General features: G+C 31.9%; 1 protein-coding gene across 1 annotated transcript; it reads left to right on the top strand.

Annotated features, from left to right (window-relative positions):
• Nucleotides 1-416: 416 nt before the first annotated feature.
• LOC129216403 (proton-coupled folate transporter-like) lies at nt 417-13,814 on the top strand. The gene is made up of 5 exons (XM_054850618.1): nt 417-1,347; nt 2,892-3,128; nt 9,177-9,260; nt 12,952-13,108; nt 13,661-13,814. The coding sequence occupies exons 1-5, from the start codon at nt 417-419 to the stop codon at nt 13,812-13,814; spliced, it is 1,563 nt and encodes a 520-aa protein (XP_054706593.1).
• The last annotated feature ends 8,525 nt before the right edge of the window (nt 13,815-22,339 follow it).

Raw genomic sequence — 22,339 nt, 5'->3', positions numbered from 1 at the left:
TAAGCTCTTTCATATGGTATGGTGTATTGCTTTATGTGTCTTGCTAATGTTTGCCTAAACAAACATGACAAACCAAGGGTTTGCCAAAACCCTTATTAGAATCACTATTAGAGAAATTTCACTTTTTAGAAGAAACTGAGAAAATTTAATCTTTTTCAGAGAAATTTTAGAAAACTGGTCATAGTATCATCCTGCTACTACTTTTTTTGAACTCAATTCCTGCTTATATATACTATTTGTTTGTCTTAGTATACAATCTTTCTTTCCAATAATTTATCTTTGTTTTTCAATTAATTTCAGTACTTGTAAATATTTCTATTTCTTTTCAGATTGCTTTTGAATCACTGAAAATACTACAAAATATTTTCACAATGTTAACCAAAAAAGGAAATTTAGTGATCAACTCGGAAAAAAAGATGAAAAGTGAGGAACCAATCCAGCTGACGAATTTTACCACACTTACTGATGGGCAAATACAAATATCAAGTTATGAAGATGAAGAAGACCATCCATCAAAGCTGGCAACAATTTTGTCAGAAATAAGGCAAATGAAAGTGGAACTACTGATGTTTGTGTATACACTTTCATATGCTTTAAGAAGTGTGTCTCAAACAACCATTATAATAGATAAAGTATGCTTGGTTCACTTCAATTATTCTTCAAGAATCTGCTTTAATATTTCATACTACCCTGATGTGAAAAATGAGGTTGTGAAACTAGCCAATAATTACCTTCTTGGATACAATTTCTTGGCATTTCTAACAAGCTCCATTTTAGTAATTTTTATTGGATCATGGAGTGATAAATACAGTCGTAGGGTACCTGTAATTGTTGCTTTAATAGGAATGTTAATTGACGACGTGGGAACTACTCTTTGTTCTCTGTTTATGGATACCAGAGTTGAATTCTTGTTCATCCCCGCTTTCATAAATGGACTCTCCGGAGGTTTCATAGCAATAATGGCGGTATTATACAGCTACATTTCAGACATAACAACGGTAAGCAACAGAACAATGAAGTACACCCTATTTCAAGCATCTGTCGGTCTTTCCATGCCGATCGGAATAGCTGCAAGTGGATATATTTTCAAATATTTTGGATACAATGCAATATTTTTGATAGCAACCGCTGGGCATGTTCTTGCACTTCTTTGGGTTGTATTTTTTGTTAAAGAGACCAGAGGCTTGGAAAACACAGAAAGTTGGAAGTTGAAGTTGCGAAACTTATTCTCCACCGAAAATGTTATCGCCAGCTTTCATGCTACAGTAAAGAAACGTCCAAATCAAGGGAAGAAGCAAATTCTATTCCTGATGTTCTGTATGAGTATAGCTCTTTTGCATCAAGCATGTAAGTAAACAAGAAATCATTCTTTTTAATTCAAAGCGCACACTTTGTTACGGATTTTTAAAAAAAAAAGCTATAGGTCCAGGTGTTTGTTGGCCCAATAGGGTGGCCCAAAGCGGTTAGGTTTGGGCCACCCTCTCCTAATGCTCAAAAATTTTGGTTTTTGTATTTTTATCGCAATAATTTCGGTTTTCTTTCCTAGCTGGGTTCTTGAACTTTAACATAAAAAGTGATTTTTGTGCTATTTCAAACTCAATATTTATTTAATTTCAAACTTTACAACCATGGAAAAAACCCGCTTTGCCCTACCTATGTTTCCAACGCGAGTAATCACCCCAAGCATGTAAGTAAACAAGAAACATTCTTTTCAATGGAAAGGGACGTACACTTTGATCCAGAATTTTTAGAAAAACGGCAAATTTCTTATGAAGCATAAGAACAGTTAATACAAAATTTAACTATGTTATTATACTGTATGTAGGGTTTTTAATTAAAAGAAGCTCTTAATACAATGTTAGCCATATTTTCGATGTACTAGTCGCTTTTACTACTAATGTTAAATTCGATTACGAATAGCGTTTCATTAGTCGTTGTGGTTAGAGTTAATAAGAAACCACAATCAAGTAGCAAAGCATGCAACTTCAGCAACATAAAAGAAAACATCGTTTAGCCCCAACATGGCGGAAGTGCCACTACTTGGTCTACGATTCAGGGCTTTGCAACACTGCTGTGTGCGAATGAAGCGCAGTAACTGCATTTGATTATTTTTCATTTACTTACATTTCTGCCATCTATTGTTCGTTAGCTTTATCGTAAAAACTTGCTAATTTGGTTTTTGATGAAAAAAAAGAAGCACGGAAATAACGTGTAACTCCAACATTTCCTTTTGTTAATATTGAAGCTGTAACGTATTTTTTTTTTCTTTTATATATCTCGAAAATTCATTTTTGCAGATACTGCAGTTTACTTTCCCACGACAGAACAGTTATTGAAATTCACACTACGTTAGCCTGAATAAAATACCTATGACTTCTTTACTCGTAAAGTTACATGAAACGCCTTCTTATCTCCTATGACACGAGATTTTACACAAGTACGGCGAAGATCACAAATGCACTCCCTAGTATTGATTATATTACATTAAGGTTAATCTATCAATAATTTATTTTATTAAATTGATGTCTTCCGCGTCCTACAATTCTACCATTTATAAAGCAAAGTTCGCAAAATCTCTTGTAGCAATAATATGAATTCGTTAGGCTAACACCAGTACTTTATTACCCTTTAATTATGTTTAAAGATTATAAAATATATTTTCATGTTCTCTAGGACTCACCCTAGTCCTCGTGCATCCTATTTTGCTTAGAACCAGGACAAGAAATTAGATTCAAAACGTGGATGTGGCAAAAAAAATTTAAAATTCGTTTTAACTAAATATTGCATTTATTTCCGTCAAATATAACAACAATAATTGATGAAAACTGGTCTAACGCAACTAATATACATGTAATCCTATACAATTAATATAATGTATGTTTTATTTTTAGCTGTTGGTACAATAGGCTTTTCTTACGTTCATCATCGTTTTGACTGGGACAATACAAAATTTTCTACTGTATTCGGAATCTTTACTATGGTAGGAACTTTTGCTACTCTATTTATTGTTCCAATGTTTAAGAAGATGAAGCTTGGAGATTCAACTCTTGGATTTGTTGGATCGATTTCAGCAATAAGTAAAAGCCTTCTCATGGGATTGGCAACAAACGAATACCTTTATTACATAGGTAAGTATCATAGATGTATGTACGGCTACACTGATGCTTAAAAACCATTACACTTTTTCATAAGTTCGCAAAACTTCGTCTCAAAATGTAATAATTCACAAAAACAAAAGTAGTTTTTAAGGGGTTTTTTCCATAATAGAAAAGTATTGAAATGAAATACAATAAATTTGATTTTTCAAGAACTATGAAAGCCCGTACACATGAAAACTTTAAAGTCACGCAAATCGGAACACGCAAATCGGAACGCAATCGATAAATTATGAAAATGCATTACTCTAAATAAATAGAGGGAAAAAATTCTGTACATTTTTAAAGGACTATGGAACAATATAAATATAAAAACCAAACTATATTAAGCACACTAGCGAAAATTTATCAAAGAGCATTAGCATAAATGAATACTAGATTAAATTTCTAAATAACTTATATAAGAAAAAAACATAAAGTTGTAATTTTATGCAGAAAAAATGAACTATAGCCTAATCTGAATTATACTTTCATTTCTTTACTAATATTACATGTATTTTTGCTATGTATAGCACTTGGTTTATTGTACTACTGAAATTAAAAACTGTCATAATATACGTATTACGTTTTTAAACAAAATAGTAACTTGTAAATTATAAGCCAAGTAAACGTATCAATAAATTGAGCATATCTATAAAATGTTTACATCTTTATAAATAATTACATCTTCTGTTGATCAAAGGAGCTTCAAAAAAGGCACTGCTTAAAATACTGAAAACTGAATTTTAGTAATAAAGAAAAAAAAAAAACAAAGATACAGCCAGTGTAAAGATTGACCCTCGTGGCGTCACTTACGAGCAAATTCAATCCACATGCAACATTTCGTTATTTGTGTAGTGTACAGGATGATATAAAAGTTTGGTGAATCAGAATGATCCAAAAGTTCGGTATAATGATGGCGAAAATCATCTAATACGGCACAAACGGAGACATTCAAATTTCGTAGTCATTACTGATGTAACTCATTAACATCACTCTTTATCGACTATGAGCCTCATTGAATTGGATTGTTCACTTGCCTGACGGTCTTTTTGTGCGTAAACTTTAGTGTTTTTAAGTTTTCTTTTGCCTGCATTACACCCTTACGTTGCACGCTGAACCTTATCGATTCATTCTCCGTCATACGATATTTGTAAGTACAGCATTTATCATTCTAGGTTTCAGTTAAATTTTTGTATATACATTGATACATTTTATAAACCTGTCCAAAGAGACACCATTAAAAAAAACGTGTCTTTGGTGTCTTGTTGTTGTTGTTGTTGTCGTGTCTAATGAAGTGCAGAATGTGAAAAGCCTGGTGGCTTAAATGGAGACACGAATGGAAAGCTAACTATCATGTTTTATTACTAAAAGTAGCTGCGTGCTCGGAGTTGCACGGGCTACCTAAAAAATGAAAGAGATGTCCAGTTGATGTTTTTGTAGTACTCTGACGTCAGTTTTTGTTCAACTCTGTTCCCTTTTAAGAAATTTAAACAATCTTAATTTAATGTGTTTTTTTTTTGATTAAACAAGAAGGAAAATGAGAGTTATTATAAATCGAAAACTCACCCATGCGAAGGGAAGAGTCCAATAAAATAAACATAATTAGTCGCACATCTTAAATTTACCTAAATATGAGGCTGGTAACGATAAAAAAGCTTACATTACAATTCGCAACTCCAGAGCTCAAATACGCTACCTTGCGGTGGTAAACAATTCAATTGAAAAGGTAAAACATTCCGTTCCACGTGTTTTCTTTGGGGTAAATTATAGGCTTCAGACAGTTTGTGATGTAATGTAATTTCAAAGGAATAGAAAAGAAAGCTTCCCACAACACGACGAAAAATGACTGTCAGTCACTAAGCTTTTAAGTAAAATATAAGTTACGGCATTTGTTTGTTTTACATTTTTCGCCCGCCATTAGATATTGACTACAGTGCCCCCTATGGGTTATTGGAGTTGCGAATAAACAAACATAAGTAAAGAAACAACTTTCATATGCTGAAAAGAGTAAAGAACGTTGGCTGTAAAAAATAAAAAAAGGGCAGACGATAAATAAAGGTTATTTCCGAATAGAGCAACCGATTAACCCAGTTGGTTGTTATGATAACGTCAGTCTCACTGAAATAATTGTTGAAATGTTATTTATCAACAGAAATGTAAATGGCAACAGAAAGAAATCAACATAATTGCTTAGAATAAGAATGCCGAATAGAGAAACGAAGCTAAATTACAATTCGCAACTCCAAAGAACTATAGGGGACACTGAAGTCACTGTCTAATGGCAGACTGAAAAACCAAAACAAACGCACATGGTAACGAAGAAAATGCTAAAAGTGTTGTGATTTTTGTTCGTACGTATGAGTTTTTAGCTTTATTCTTTTTAAATTAATTTTCAAAGTCTTGTGGATATTCTGGCCCACGTAGAAAGAAATGAGAATTCAAGAAGCATTACTAAACGTCAAAGATTAATGCAAACTACGTAGTTCGTAGTTCTAAGCAGCTATTTCCACGATGTTGAATTCAATATTTATCAATTCTTGATAAAACTAAATAATGATTGTGGCCTGACAAGAACAACAATTAATGCTAGAAAATTCAATGTGACATTACAAATTGTTATCGAAAGAAGATGATACTTTTTTGCCTTGCTTGGCTAGCGCTTATTGTTTTCCATTTGTAGCCGAGTCATTTCTCTCGAATTCGCAACTCCAACGAACTATAGGGGGCACTGCAGTCACTGTCTAATGGCCGACTTCAAAACTAAAACAAACGCATGTGGTAACGAAGATAATGCTAAAAGTGTTGTGATTTTTGTTCGTATGTATGATTTTTTTCGCTTTATTCATTTGAAAAGATTTTTCAAAGTCTTTTGGTTATTCTGACCCATATAGAAAGAGATTAGAAACCAAAAAGCATTACGAAAGTAAACAATTAATGCAGAACACACAGTAAGTTGTTCTGAAGCAGCCATTTTCACGATGTTGAATTCGGAATTATAAATTTTTGGTTCGCTTCGAACGGCATTTTCATTTTGTACCGTTTTTTCTATACATTAGTACATATTAAGTTCAGTTTCGTGACATTTCCGGCGTTTGTTGACATTTTTGTCACATAGTGCACATACGTGGCAGACTGTCAAGAGTAACGTTTAACACTAGATAATTTATTTCTATGACTATATGATTGGATATCCAAAGAAATCATGCATTTAATTCATTCGTCTTGGAAATGATTTACCTGATATGCGAAATCATGTCAAGATACATTATTCTTTCACACAATTTTAAAATCATAACCCTCTAAACAGATTTTTCGCGAACTTTTATTTTTTATTGTTCAAATTCTTAACGTTCTTTCTGGATTTTTCAATCTGTTCTGCGATAAATATTTTCAAGAAAATTTATTTGCATACTGTCTATTTCAGTAGGATACTGTAGTAACAAAGGTTATTTAAATCATTTATGTGGAATTAGGTTAAGGAAAAGTGTCCAGTCAATGTTGTTAAGTTCGTTTTTTTTTTCATCGAATTGAAAAACTGATATTTATTCAAATTCACTCAGAACAAAATAAATAAAATGTGTACTCACAGTTTATATATGGTGGTAGTTTTCTTTTCAGTTGATTGACCATTATTTCTTTTTACTTATCGAATTCTGTAATCTTACTACCATTTTATTCCACTCATGATAAAAATTAAAAATGGTTTAACTAAAAACGCGAAATCTCGCCAAGGCTACTTTGCTCGCACAATACCAAAACTATAAGCCTAAACAAATTTGGCGAAACCTTTCAGCTGAGAGTAAAAGGAATAAAGTAAATTCTTTCTCGGTTAAACATTTTTCATTTTGTTCTACGATAATAAATTCAAGAAAATATTTTGCATACTGTTCATTCCAACTAAATGCTGCTGTAAAATATGATTAGTTAAATTAATTTAAGATTAAAAAAAACTTATATTCTTACAAATTCATACAAAACAATAAAAAATTTTACCTGGTATAACGTTATCCAATTTTGAGAATCCAGAGTTTTCTTGTTTACGCTTCCACCATTTAATACTTTTTTGAAAGAAATAAGGAAAACTAACATTATTTTGAGAAGCTCGAGAATACTACTAAGGGACGAATTAATTTCTGTAGCTGAAAGCAAACTAAGACACATCGATTGCGTTAATAAATACTCAGAACAAACTGCCTGCGTTTACGTCAACAGACACACGTGGAACGCAACGTGGCAATGTTTTAGTTCCATCGGCAGTTTTGTAAATCACCGCAAGGTAGCGTATTCGAGCGCTGGAGTTCCGAATTCCCGAATCGGTTAATTTAAAAATTTTCTGTTTCGATTTTTCTAATTTCTGAGTTACGATTTAATTGTGTCATGTTATGCAAATCATCAACAAAATTCTCACGGATATATGGTGGTAGTTTTCTTTTCAGTTGATTGACCATTATTTCTTTTCACTTATCGAATTCTGTAATCTTACTACCATTTTATTCCACTCATGATAAAAATTAAAAATGGTTTAACTAAAAGCACGAAATCTCGCCATTGGCTACTTTCCTCGCACTATACTAACACTATAACCCTAAACAAATTTGGCGAAACCTTTCAGCTGAGAATAAAAGGAATAAAGTAAATTCTTTCTCGGGGAAACATTTTTCATTTTGTTCTACGATAATATATTCAAAAAAATATTTTGCATACTGTCCATTCCAACTAAATGCTGCTGTAAAATATGGTAAGTTTAATTAATTTAAGATTAAAAAAAACCCCATATTCTTACAAATTCATACAGAACAATAAAAATTTTTACCTTGTATAACGTTATCCAAGTTTGTTAATCCAGAATTTTCGCTTTCACCAATTATTAAGGAAATAATGAAAACTAATAAATAATTAATAAATACTCAGAACAAACTGCCTGCGTTTACGTCAACAGACACACGTGGAACGCAACGTGTCAATGTTTTAGTTTCATTTGCAGTTTTGTAAATCACCGCAAGGTAGCGTATTCGAGCGCTGGAGTTCCGAATAAATATCTAAACAAAAAAAAATGCTCTAAAGAATAGCTTTAAGATTTATATTTCAGAATAAAAGAGAAAGTAAACTAATTTAAAATAAAATTCTAGATGGAAACGTTGTTTTAAGATTTGGACAGCAGCCAAAAAATCCCTTTTAAAACAATTGTTAGAATTTTATTATTTGCTAAACCATATGCCAAATGGCAACAGGAAAGAAATAAAAATTCCTGAATAACATGATGTTAATTAACTTTTTAAATAATATCTCTGCTAATTAAAGTCGTACAGTTACGAGATTGGTCCTATTGTTTTCCTAGGAAAAATTTGAATTGATCGGTATTTCGTTCGAGTCTCGACTCGCAGCGATTTTTGAGAAGATCTATCTTCAGATGGACAGACAGACAGGTGGACGCGAACAGATTTTAATAGTATGGATATCGTAAATCATGCTTCAATTCAAATATGGAATATAAAAGTTTTCAATTACAGGAATTGAGTATAAATAATCGCTATGTGAAATACTTAGATATTTAATAGTAATATGTATCAATCACTCAACAATAATTTTAAAAACACGGAAAAATATAATTTTTGATAAAGTTTTGATTTCGATCTGAAATGTATAGTTTTCATATGAATACCCAATTTTATCCAACTGGTTGTCAAGACAAACGAAAACTTGGCTCGTTTTTCAGAAAAATATTTTCTATCTCATTCTTATATATTTATTTTATACAATCGTGTGTCTTGATAGTCTATCTCATGGAACTGTTATATAAAAAAATTTCGTTTGTTTTTCTTTAAAATATTTCTTCTGCGAGGAAAAAATATGTCAGGGTCACTGTTTTATACAACTTTCTCTTAAGTACGGAGATAAACGACGATAGACATAAGCGAAGGAACTTGCCGTTTATCGAATTCTTAAGCTGACTCTTTACCACTTTTGGATGACCAGATGTAGAAAAATGCACCATCATTGATCATATATAAATTTACCGTATTCATTTTTTTCCTTTAGCAAATATGATTGGAGTGTTGGACATGTTGGTACCTTTGGCTGGCCGTTCAAGAATTTCAAAAATTGTATCAAAAGATGATATAGGTAAGTTATGTTAAAACAACGTGACAGTCACAAACCGTTCCTCTGAAGTTTTGAACAGGTTGCAGTTACTTACGAAAGTTAGTCCACGGAAAAATCACGAAATGGCATTGCACTCACCTTAATGCGTATTTTCTGAATTATATCCAAAGATCTTTGCAGCTGAATAAAACTAATTTGAAAAAATTCAATAATGTAAGAACTAAGGCCGTTGCCAGGATATTGTTTCCCATTTTTTTTATTATTTTTTGAAAGCAAAGGTGGTTCCAGACATGTAATACTACATTTTATACTACAATCACCACCTCATAAAATAAATTTATAACCTTAAATGATATTTATGAACTAACTAGTAGGAAAAACAGTTAACACTGAAAAAAAAATCTTATGCATTAAATTTTAAAACACTACTAAAATCAAGCATTTAATCAAAAGTATGACTTTATTAAAAAAGGAAATTTGGATCATGTAAATATGTTTCGCCTCTTAATGAAGTGTACTACGACGTTAATATTTAAGGTATTCCCGTTTGATTCACTGAGTATGATTTTTATTGAATTAACAATAATTTAAGAAACAAAAAGGAATTTGTATAATTTATCCCAAATGCAAAGTTGTACGGAGAATAAATGACTTTGTTTAAAGAAAAAGTCTGTAAAATAAGTGCACACTTCAGCAAACCGAAATGAATTATTTAGTATGCTTTATCAAACGTTTAATAAATTTCGTTCATTTTCATTTATTTGTTTATGCTTATTAGTTTCACTGTTTATTACTTTTTTTTAATGTTACTGAGGATAGAAAATTCTTTAGAACCTTTCAATTTGGGAAATCCTGGTTACAGCCCTGATTACAACAAAGAAAAAATTTAAATGACGCTTTTTTTTAATGCAATAGTTTAAAACTGCACACATTTAAAATTAAAAAAAATGCTACAATGAGGTCACGACCCACAGGTTGAGAACCACTGTTCTAATTTAAAACACCGGTCTTCACATTTCCTAATTTTAGTCAAAATATTGCAAAAGAGCGGATTAGTTTCACTTTTTAATTTTTAATAAAAATACACCACTTCATCATAGACGCCGCCATATTAAAAAAAACTACTTTGTCGATCAAAAAAGTGACATGGTATACACTTTTAAGCCCAATTTCGATGAAATATTTTTATTTTAGAGAAAGAAGAAATAAAACATCCTCATCCAATATTTATTCCCAATTTAGCTATTATTTTTATCGAAGTAAGCGAAGCGTCATCTCTCAACGATATGCGCTACTTTTTGCGCAATAAACTCTTGATGTTTCACGTTGTTCGTTCTCCGTTTGCAAAAAATGTGCAAGTTTTAAGTTGGTAACATTGCATTTTCATCTGAAGTACACTTATAAGATGGTAAATACAAAAATTCATGTGGTTACAAGACATGTTAAACGACTTTACAAGATACAGATTACTTCTGTGGTGTCTAATATTGCGTTATCAAGGCATTTAACGCTTTCCGAAGTACCATATGCCTATATACAGTAATACAAACATAGTTATGACGTGTAAAGCATTTATGAGAAATAATATGTGTTAACCGAGAAAAAAGTATAAATAAAATTTATCACAGTACTTTAGATTTATATTGCTTTTTTATATTGTAATATTATATCATAATTTCATTTATGTAAGGTATATGACTTGGTTTAAAAAAGTAAGGTAACAAGAGCCTTCTGAAGATAACGAAGATCATCAGAGCTTCCAAACGATACGGGTGGATGGAGCCGGGTGTCCTCAAACAGGGCAAAATATGAGTAAGAAAATGGCTGCTTGATAAAAACAAGTCCCGCCAATGAAAAGAGAAGTGTGATTTTGCATTGGGGGGGGGGGGGTATTGGACCACTTACCTCCCAGTCAATAACGCGTACGAAGGGATTTTCATCTCATTGGACCTATAAAAAGTGTTGGACTAAGAAATTATCGTCATGGATGGAAAACCACATATGGACCGGCTTGTTAAACCGCTGCAACGATTCTGAACTGCTGACCTATCAAGCATATTTTTAAATGTCCAAACAGATGGAAATACTTTGCTGCGAGGTTGGAACTGTAAAGAGAGTAGACCAATACCTTCCAACGCAAAAACCTTATTACACTTCCTGTTTCATTGACGGGACATGTTTGCGTCAACTCAGCCAAATATTCTAACCGACATTTTGTCTTGTTAGTGAAAACCTAGCTCCATTCACTGCTATCGTTTAAACAATCTGATCATCTTCCTTATCTTCAGCGTGAGTTTTTACCTCACAGAGAATCTGAACATTCATCAGAGCTCTTGTTACCTTTTTTTTTTTTTTTTTTTTTGAAAACGCTACGTATTTTTCTTCTCCTGTTTCTATACAAAGCTTTCAACTGGTTTTATACACATGCATAAAATAAATTTATCCTTTCTTTCTTTTTAAAGTTTCATAGTTTTTTTTTTCTTAAAATGTTACCGGCATTCAGCGCGTACATGATATATATATAATTTTTTTCAAAGATTGCTTTGAACGTACGAAGAGATTATTAAAGTATCAATAGCACAAACGCATCTTAATTAGCGGTAGAAAAAAATATGGAGTGTCGGGTTCATTAGCATCTGTTTGAAAACATTTTACGGTAAAATTCTAAAAATTAACTTAGTGTAATGTAACCCGTTGCTGTTTTTTTAGGAGAAAATCAAAGAGAAATTGATCGGTGATATTTTTCTCATAAAACTTTCAGTAATTCCGTTTTATTTAAAAGTACTCAAAAATGACAATGTTTACTAGTTGAAACCGAGGAATATTTTGAGGATATAAAGTTTCGTAAATTTTGAATTAAAGAAACCAAATACTATCAAAATTAGATATTAGCTCATAAAATTAGCTCGTAATTAGGTATATTTTTACGCAAATTGTTAATTATATATTTTTTGTTCTGAAAATAACATTCTTTTAAAGTTTTGCTTTAAAAAATTTATGATACATCAACGATAAAAAAAACTTATTCACAAGGCGCTAACATATATTATAATAAATAGAAATTTGATGGTGTAAAGTAACACACAATTTCTTTTTTAAGGATAGGGAATAACACTTTTGTAGAGTATATAATATTATCGCAGAAAATGTGTATTGCAAAAGCAATGTCAGACTATTTTCTGGTGAATACAAGTTATAAACTTTTTTTTTTACATTGAGTCATTTTAGAACTGTTTCTCGTACAAGTAGTGGATTAAAAGCAAAACAACGGAATTTCTAAACATTCCTGAGATAACTATGATGCAACATAGATACAATAATAAAAAGAATGCTACTAACGCCTTAACTTTTGGTTTTTCATTCCTTTTTTTAAATAAAATAAACATCATGTTTTGTAATCCAGGAACATTTTTCAGACACTTTAAACATCCAACTCCTAGCTTTAAGCAATCAATACATAGCTTAGATAGTAAATAATTTAAACACTACAGTATACACTTATTCTTGTAGATCCCTTTCCGTGCCTATTGTTGATATTCTGAGCAAAAAAAAAAATATTTTGCTTCACTTAAAAATATAAGACACACATTCAGATTATCTTTTGTCATCTTACTGTGCAGTTGCTTTCCCTAGATGCAAAACAAAATCTTAAATCAGATATGTTAGTTTTTTTAGCACTGCTCTCTAACAGTTTTTATTATTTTTATTCCAGGCAAAATATTTTCTTTTCTCTCCATGGTGGAATCAGTACTTCCATCTCTAGCCACTGCTGCCGTGTCTCAAATCTTCAACGCATCTTTAGACTTTTTTCCTGGATTAGTTTACGTTATTCTTGGTGCAATCTCGTTGATTTCGGTAGGAGTATTCTTGTGAGTATACAATGTCTGTATATTTCCTTATTGAAATTAATTACACAATACGATTTTTTAGCAATGGATTTTTTTAACCCGGATGTAGTCGCATCTCTTTATATTTCGTTAGTGCTTCCGTTTCGGTCTTTTCCCCGCCCTAACGATCCATGACACGAAAAAAAATTTTTGAATGATTTCTTTTAGTGTTTGCTTCAGTAAATATAATTGATACCATTTACCATACAAAAGTATGTATTGAAGAGCAATACTTACACTTACGCTGGAAGAAAGTTACTGTCGAAGAGCTAGGTTCTCGCGCTATTGGTCTAAGGGGTTGACAAGCATATTCGAAAGCTATGCAGTCTTGAAATTCTAAAAAAAATCTCAAAAAATTGTGTGAGAGTTGAGGAGTTAATCAAGGGGAGGTACACAGATGGACCCCACTATCAATATAAAGGCTGGTGTGATAGAGCGAAATATATGACAACGAGCGGAAACAGACAAATATGCGACTACTTAAGTGTTAAATTTTGTTCTCAGATACTAAAACAAATTTCTGTAATTTTTAAGGTGGATAACACGATTGCCAAAAGCAGATTATGATGAAAAGGAAGATGTTTTTGATGCTGTCGAAGATGTTCCAGATAAAAACGGCAGCATAAAAATAACTGATGACGATTCTAGCACAAACAACATAGAGGATACAGAACCAAAGCATTTGTAGTTCCAGAAGGCAAGAGTATTTCAAGATTTATTTATTCTTTGCCTGTAGGTAAAGATATTGTCTAACATTGGAATACGACTTTAAAGTTATTTATTATTATGTGTTTCTGAACATTTGTTGATTTTATCTTGAGAAATAATAAAAGTTGTTTAGCTCGCCGAACTGAATAAACGAAAAGCATACAATATTTTTTACAAGTTAACAACGTTGCCCTCTGTAATAAAAGTCATGTACTTTTTTATTGTTGGTAAGAATTTCGTTTTTGTTTTAAAAAAACTTTTATTCCTCTTTAATATACTCCTGTAAACACATTACACTCTGAGAAAGTAATAACGAAAATATCGAATGGCGGAACTAACTGAAAAGTCGATTTTTAACGCAGTGCAAAGCTAAAAGTAACGCTCTTAATCTAAAACTCTCGTGATTTGGAGGGCAGAACTATAACTAAAAGTCAGAAAGCTGCAGTTGAAAAAATACATTAGGTTAATTTAAATGGCTCAAGGCAAAAATGTGACAAGCCACAAGGAGTGACTTTTCAATCAAAACTTTTGTTTTGCATAACTAAAATTAAAAATAAACATGACAATGGATTATGTCATTCGGAGAAAAACATGTGTGGTTTTAGTATTGCAGAATATAGAATGTAAAATGCCTTTGAAAAATTCTACAAATATTTTTTATAAGTTGGAAATTGGCCGACTAAAAAATTCATATCATGTGGCATATAAGTTTCTTGCTCCGAGCCCTTCATTTGAATAAATTGTCTTTCACTCGTTCTTGTACTTAAACATTCATTTAAAATGAAAATACTGCGCTTAAATGAGGATAAGTACTTATCATAAAAATCGAAGTTAAGTTTACTAAATCATTTGAATAAGATTCAGAAGGATTCTTTCACCAAGTAAGATTTTAAAATTGACTTAAAAAACGATTTTAGTTCGCATCTCGTAATACGAAGCAATTCCAAATCTTCTTGAGATAAATATAAAGAAAATTCTTTAACCGGTTATACATAGGTTAGTATACATAGAGGGATATAGCTTCATTAGTCACAAATAAAATAAATTAATTTCGAATATATTACGAGAGAGTAAAGATAGATAATTTTAATTTCTTTTCGCAAACAGCAAGATCTCGCAAACATCAGCCACAATCTGAACATAAAATGAAGTTAAAAGACCATTATTACGCTAAATTCTTTCTGATAAAAGCATGACATTTTCGTTGGATGGGACTTTATCTAGATGTAATAGTTTTTACAAATCTCACACACACACACACACACACACACACACACACACATCTTAAAAAATATCACCCTTAAAAACAATTAAAATGAAGGAATTGGTATTTTAAAACAAAATATGCTCAGAAAAGATGCTATTTTTTTTTAAGGAATGCATTTTTTCCTTTTGACATTGAGAGTGGTACGCATTTTATTATTGCTACATATTCAAATTTGTGCTGCCTGCAATGCGAGGCCTGCTTTGCGCGATAAGCGAGCACGGGATGAAACTCTTTAGTCCTCATATATTTTTTTAAAACCAAAACATCATAACTGAATGTACTAGCGTATGTCCATTTACAGAAAAAAAAGGAAAACAGACACATTTTTCTTTTTCCTAAAAATGAAGATACAACAATAGAATAAGAATATGAATATCCTATTTTATTATATCGTAATGAAGTAACCCTTAAAAAATCAAACATATGATATTGTAATGAAATAACCCTGAAAACCTTAACTTAATGTTACATTGCGAACAATGTCTTTAAAGTCCTTTTCAGGTACATTTATATATTTTTTTCTCATAAAACGATCTGGAGTGAACAGAAAATCAAAATATGTTGTTAAACAGTTTAATTAATCTATAAGAGTGATAAATTGGATACATACTTGGTATCCTATAAATATTGGGGGAAAATTATCGATTGGAGTTAAAGCACGTCAAATTAATTCCGAATTACATACTAAGCCATGGCTGCAAACTTAATGGTATACTTGTAAGCGAAGCAGGCCCGCGCCAAGCCTCATCGGCTCCGTCGTGAAAATGCCTTTCGAGCGCCTTTATGCAGTAGCGTTTAGCGAAAATATGATTAACTCCTCGAATAAGTTTTGTAGACGCAGAAAAAATAAATTTGGTATTGAATTAAAAAAAAAATAGTACGTAAAAAAACGTGTATTTTGGATTACAGAGTACGTTTTTACTTCATATCTCACAGTTATTTCTTTCGGGTTACGTAGCTCCTCTGATACACTAATGCTTTTTGTAAAAAGAAAATATTTAAAAATCAAAATTAATGCCGCTCTAAATATCTCTCTAATCTCTAACTGATGATTAACTAATCAAACTTTTATGCCTCTTAAAACGTGACAGCCGGGTACTCATTATATTTATAAATCGAAGTATAGAGGATATCCCACCTAAAAATCTGAAACTGAAATCCCTTCCGGTAAAATTAATCATCATAAAATATGGAAGGCATTGAAATTGATACCTAGAACAAAAAAATTATCCAAAGCTCTTTTTTTGACAAACAAATAGTTAAAGAAAAAGGACGAGGAGCGGGGGGGGGGGGGGGAGGAATCGAGTAATTTGGTCAAGTCGTTACTTTATGGGACTAAAAAGTTAACCGAAATTGTTGTCTACAATATCCAAATATTACGCACAAATAAACTGCATGCAAATGGGCTTACATTATTTTTTATGTATGATAACATGAAATAGTCGAATTACCACGAACAATAATTAAAAACCACAAAAAGACACATTGAACAAATTATAAGGCAATAGGTTCACCTCAAGGTCCAAAATGGGAATAGAAAATTTCTTGCGCCTCATATGCTCCTCAGCCTTGTGTACTTTAGACATACCGAAACAGCATTCAAGGCTCCACATTAGGAAAAAAAATGCTAGTTTATGCATTAATTAGCATCACGTGTTTTCATTGTAAAATATTTTACTTTTGAATGGTATGTTTACACTCAACAAGGCAATAGTTTTTAGGTAGAGAAATATCAACTTATTCCTTATCTTTCCGATAAGGAACGAGAGGATTGCTTGTTTCAACGAGTAGTGTAATTTCACGCCATTACTAAAACTAATCAGGGCATGATGAACGCACAGTCTAGCAGTTTCGTGGATTTTGGGCACCACAATTTTAGGGTCACCCAAATGGAGTAAATCTCTTTACTTCTTCCCTTTTTTGAAAGCTTCCACATGAAAAATGTGCAGATTTTCATGCGAGAGTGGCACCAAATATTTCTCGGGCATCACTTTAGTTTGATCGGGCCCTGGATGTAATGCTAAGTTCAATTTTATTATTATTTTTTTTTTGGTTCGAGAGATTTTCCCCATTTAGAGCAGTTTCTATTAGTAGAGCTAGTCGCCTTTTTTGACTCTGGCGCCGTCGTGCTCCGCACGACCTCGCACATAGGGACGGCGCGGCCCTGAAGCGAAGTATAAGCAATAAAGAAAGATAAGAGAGAGAGGTTATCACAAATATTCATTGCTACTCTGGAACTACGTATCAACTTCCAAACATAGAAAATCGCTTAATTTCTTATCTGAAACAAAATATTAAAACTGGAGCTCTGCTCACAAACCTCTCATACTCTGTCCCCACACCAAAGTAGAAAAGAGAATATAAGAAACAAAAAATACAGTTATGTCTCACATTTACACTAATAATTCATAACAGTATTTAACCCATTGACTTACTAAGAGTTTTCATTGGGCTTATTTAATTTGACACTGACTATAATAAACAAATAAATTAAATAGATTTTTATGCTTTCCAACGGTACGTCATGTAGAAGTTTAAGATGTCTCTTGGTAGAAATGAAGAAACAATAAAATTACGCTATACAGGTAGTTATCAAAATAATGGAAACACCTGAGAATAAAAGTGACATTTTTGAATGCACTTTGTAAGTATAAAGAATAAAATTAGATATCTGTTTTTTTTTTTTTTTATAAATAGCAATGTACTAATTCTGGTACTATTTGATGACTTAATGGAAGTTCTGGAAGTCTTGGATTTTTTTCGAGCGCGTGAAATGTCGGACCACTCAAATTTTTAAAGAGCCCAAATCGTTGGAGCGGGTCTAGCTGAAGCAAGTGTAACTGAAACATTTCAACTTTTTGACGCATCTAAAAGTGCAGTATCTAAAGTCATGACAGCATACACACATCGCGGTAAGACAAGCTCGGCAAAGCAAAATAGTGGGCGGAAAGAGAAGCTCAGTGAAATAAATAGAAGGGTTTTGAAATGGATTGCAATGTTTAAAAAGCGAACAGCAGCAGCAAAAGTGACCACAGAACTCGATCACCATATAGAGTCACCAGTATGAGCAATTAAAGTTAGAAGGGCACCTTTATAAACAGAACACTTACGGCAGATTAGCCATTCCCAAATTTTTTTCTCCAAGTGTTTCCATTATTTTGATAACTACATGTAGCATCTCAGTCCGTATCAGTATAATGCCCGGCAGCATAATGATATACTTGAAAGCCGGCTATTTGTGTCAACAGTTTAATGTGAGTAGGTAAAAGTGGTTTAAGGTACAAAGGTTTAAGTGCATTCGTCCCTCCAAACATTTTATGAGAATGAGAAATTACCACAATATCGCTACTGAGGGGCATCTCAATTTTGTTAGAAAAGTCGGTGTTGTACTCAACATTAATATCGTTTCATGCATCATAAAGATTTTTTTAAAAATCTAAAGGAAGTCAGATAGGTATATTTTAAACTTATTGTTTTTTAAAATGTAGTAATTTCTAAATGAAAAGCTTTTTAGATGTCTCGATGCACCTATGAAAGTATGGAAAACATAAAGAATGCGAATGTAAACAAATGCGATGTTTTTATTTAGCGTCAAAAATATGAGTTTAGCCTTACAATTTAAAAAAAAACTTCAGCAAAAACTCAAAAACTGTTCACTAGTTTTAGTTAAAGTAAGAAGGTCATATTTTTACTTTAAGCGAAGCCAACTGTGATGAAATTTGATGTTCAAACCTCTGAAAGTCAGTTAAAGGATGTGTCATTGACAAAAATGACCTTGATTACACTTTGAATCCAAATATGAAACACCTAAAAATTCTGTTTATGGTTCTGAGTTTACGCTCCATTTCAAGTACCCAAGAAGGCATAGTTACCCTCTTCAAGAATACCGAAGTGACCTTTTTCTGGTTTAAATATCAAATTTCATCACATCTAGTGCAAAACAATGACATTTCTACTGTAACAAATTAGTGAACATTTTGGTGCTTTTGCTCAAAATTGTAAAACTTTCAGGCCGTTCTTTTCATTTAAGATCAGGCCTGTCATCTAGGGAAATCAGGATGTTAAATGGTACATAACTGGGCGTGGACTTCGCTCTCTTCCGTTAATATGTGCATTAAGTGTACACGCGCTGGTCCCTCCACCCCTGGAAAAACAAGAAATGACAGGTCTCCACAAAACGGACCAGTAGTCGGTCTTATGAGAAAACGATTGCTGAATATTAAAAAGTTTAACTTTCATCAATTTGTAGAAACAGTTACAACTAAATTTTACTTTCCTGGTTGCGTTCCACTTAATTATTTCATAAATAAGAAACTTTTTTCAAAAAACAATCAAGCTTTAAACGAGTGTATTTCTGAGTAACCGGCCATGGCAATCCAGTGTTCGGCCATTTTATTTTTATTTTGTGCGGTATTACGGGGGAGTGCGGGGGGGGGGAGGCTCTGTCCCCAGAAATATTCGGCTTTTTATTTCAAAAATAAAGAAAACGAAAGGCAAATTACTTCCAAACCACCTTTTCTTTTAATGAGTACTCCCAATCCCCCAGATCATTTTCCTCTTTTTTTTCCAATTTAAACTTTAGTGACAACTACATACAAACTTAATTATTGCAGTATTTACGAAAGAATTCTGCATGCTTGAAATCTTCGTAACTTTTATCGTTATACTTAATAACCCAATGAATTAACAGTTAGAATAGAAAAAAAAATCAGTACTAATTCTTGAAAAATGCTTAACTTACGAAATACCGGGCTACCCAGACTAAACCTTACACTTAATTTGGACTTCGAAACCATGAATGATTGCAATACTTTCAGCAAAAGGTGTTGAAACATTTCGATAAGAATAATATGCACTTAACTCAAAATAACGATTGGAGAGCTAAAAGTAATGATGGAATCGGGACTCATGCTATACACGGATAAAAGAAATCTCATTGTGCACCTACATTTCACATTTGACTGCTTCGTATCATTAATTGCAAAAAAATGCAAGGGGGGAATGCCGCAATTCTCCCGGGTTCACTATGCACTGATTTTTAAAAGTCCGTACCAAAATTATATAAACCTTAATTTAAATTCACTTTCAATAATCGTCGCTGATTTGATGGAATGTCTAAGTTTAACACAGTCGATAAAATTTTTATACGGTAGTTTCTACTAGCGCGGAAATGTGCCACTGCAAATGCGAACTCTCGATAAATATGATCTCAAAACTTCCTAGCCTTTTTGAGCAAAACCTGCGCACTTTATAAACTGACACATAAAATTATGTCCACATAACAATATTTTCAGTGATTAATAACTAATAATAACGATTGATAACAGTGAAAAAGATTAATGTTTACAAATGTTTGCCACTCAACGATGTAATGTTTTAAAAAAGCTCCTAAAGCCGTTATCAGTTTCTTAATCTAAGTAGTAATGCTTTGTCCATTTTATGAATATTGATAAAATAAAAACACAATTCAAATTAAACTTCACAATTAATTTCAAAATTTCTTGCTTTCAACTGTTTGGAATTGATATAAAGCGTTACATTTTTTCACAATTAATAATACTTGGTACTAACGGAACACATTTTGTAATTTTAGGGGGTTTTCTTTCAAACCATTCTGCTTCATATTTTTAGACTAGGATTTTATTCGAAATAAAAAAAGGATGTTTTTCACTTTCAACATCGTCTTTTTCCGCGCTATATGTTTGCTGTTGTTATTTTAAAAGCTGAATGAAAAGGTAAGTTTTGATTTAATAGGTAAGGAATGCTTGTAATTGTTTTGTTTTTCAGTATTTTTCACGATTTTAAATACTTGGAATTATTTTTCAATCACACTCTTCACTTGATTACTTGAAAACAACTGCAACTAGAGTTTTATCTCATCATAAATGCATACTTTATTATCTATTTAATTATTATGTATCAGAAAAAATGTACGTCTTTCCGTAGTGTATCAGCAAGACGTAGTATGTTTTCGCTCTTTATTCTGTCATTATTTTAAATAAACTTAATGTAAAACAATTGCTGTAATTTTAAGGTAATAGTTCATGACAGCTTTTTATATTTTCTTTAAAAAGCTGTTTTTATCTAAAAGGATTATATTCTCAATCTATAAAGCATTGAAACTAGCTTTAAAAAAAAGCATCCATGCTTTTATCCAATTTTCAGTAGCACAATTTCAATACGTTATTCTCCAAGCTATATCTATGCTTTAAATTAGTTGAAAATATTTATTTTATGCAGAATTAATTTTGATTTTATTAGGTTGCAATGATTTCTTCTTGAAATTTAAACCATTTTCAACAGATATTCTGTCATTTATATTACCAAATTTTGAGTGGTAATGTCTCCATTACGATATTCTGGAATTTATACATTCTAAAATGTGACACTTCAAGATATGGAACATTATTTTTTACCTGTGTTTTGTGTGTAAATTTATTTTGACTTCAAGTGCAATTAATGCATTTTCAATAAAAGCGGCACAAATATATCTTTCATATCCTTTCATACCGTTTAGACCGCTATAACCGCTGCAATAAAACATGATAAAGTAAAAATGTGAAGGGAGATATTTATGCACACTAGGGTGGAGTGAAAAAAACGAAATTGAGAAATATGTTTAACCAGTATGTGGAAAAGTTGCCTCTTACCAAGTCTATTTATCATACAAAATTTTAGCTAAATCAAACTATATCTTTAGCTGCCCATTTGAGGCTCAATTTTAAGTATTTAGCCTCATTTTTCACCAAACTCTCGAAAATGAGCTGATAAAATATAATTATCTCCCATTTGAATCTACCAATGGTTGAAATTAAACTCTTGAGGAATAAATATTTAATGTATAGTTTGTTGAATGACCTAGGTAATTGCGAAATGGCTTTCAAATGTGCATCAAGAGCGTGCATCGCATATGCTGTCTCAGCTCTGGTTTGTCCTTACTTTGCGTTCGCCGCTATGAACTGGGTTCTTTGTTCTAGTTTGTTGTATTTCTTTTTTAGAATGTTCTATTTATTTTGAATTATTTCAAACCAAATTATATTAGGTTATAATTTCAAATGTAAATGAAGAGGCTATTTTCACATATAAAAATTCTGAAAAAAAAAACACAAATTAAAAGTCAAGATTTTTGTTCACCAAAGTAAATGAGATAAGCGTCTATTTTTATAAGTGCAGCTGAATTCCATTGAAATTTATTGAAGCCTCTTCATTTACATTTGAAGTTATAACTTAATAGTTGG

This window comes from Uloborus diversus, chromosome 2, assembly GCF_026930045.1.
Source record: "Uloborus diversus isolate 005 chromosome 2, Udiv.v.3.1, whole genome shotgun sequence".
Lineage (NCBI taxonomy): Eukaryota > Metazoa > Arthropoda > Arachnida > Araneae > Uloboridae > Uloborus > Uloborus diversus.
Note: the sequence above shows the minus strand (reverse complement) of the source record. Positions and strands in the feature narration are given on the sequence as shown.

What these genes read in the sequence shown, in the direction of transcription:
- LOC129216403 (XM_054850618.1), top strand. Translation starts at nt 417, where the DNA reads ATGAAAAGTGAGGAACCAATCCAGCTGACGAATTTTACCACACTTACT. An exon ending in CGAATACCTTTATTACATAG is followed by an intron (nt 3,129 to 9,176) that starts GTAAGTATCATA and finishes TTTTTCCTTTAG; the next exon opens with CAAATATGATTGGAGTGTTG. An exon ending in TGTATCAAAAGATGATATAG is followed by an intron (nt 9,261 to 12,951) that starts GTAAGTTATGTT and finishes TTTTTATTCCAG; the next exon opens with GCAAAATATTTTCTTTTCTC.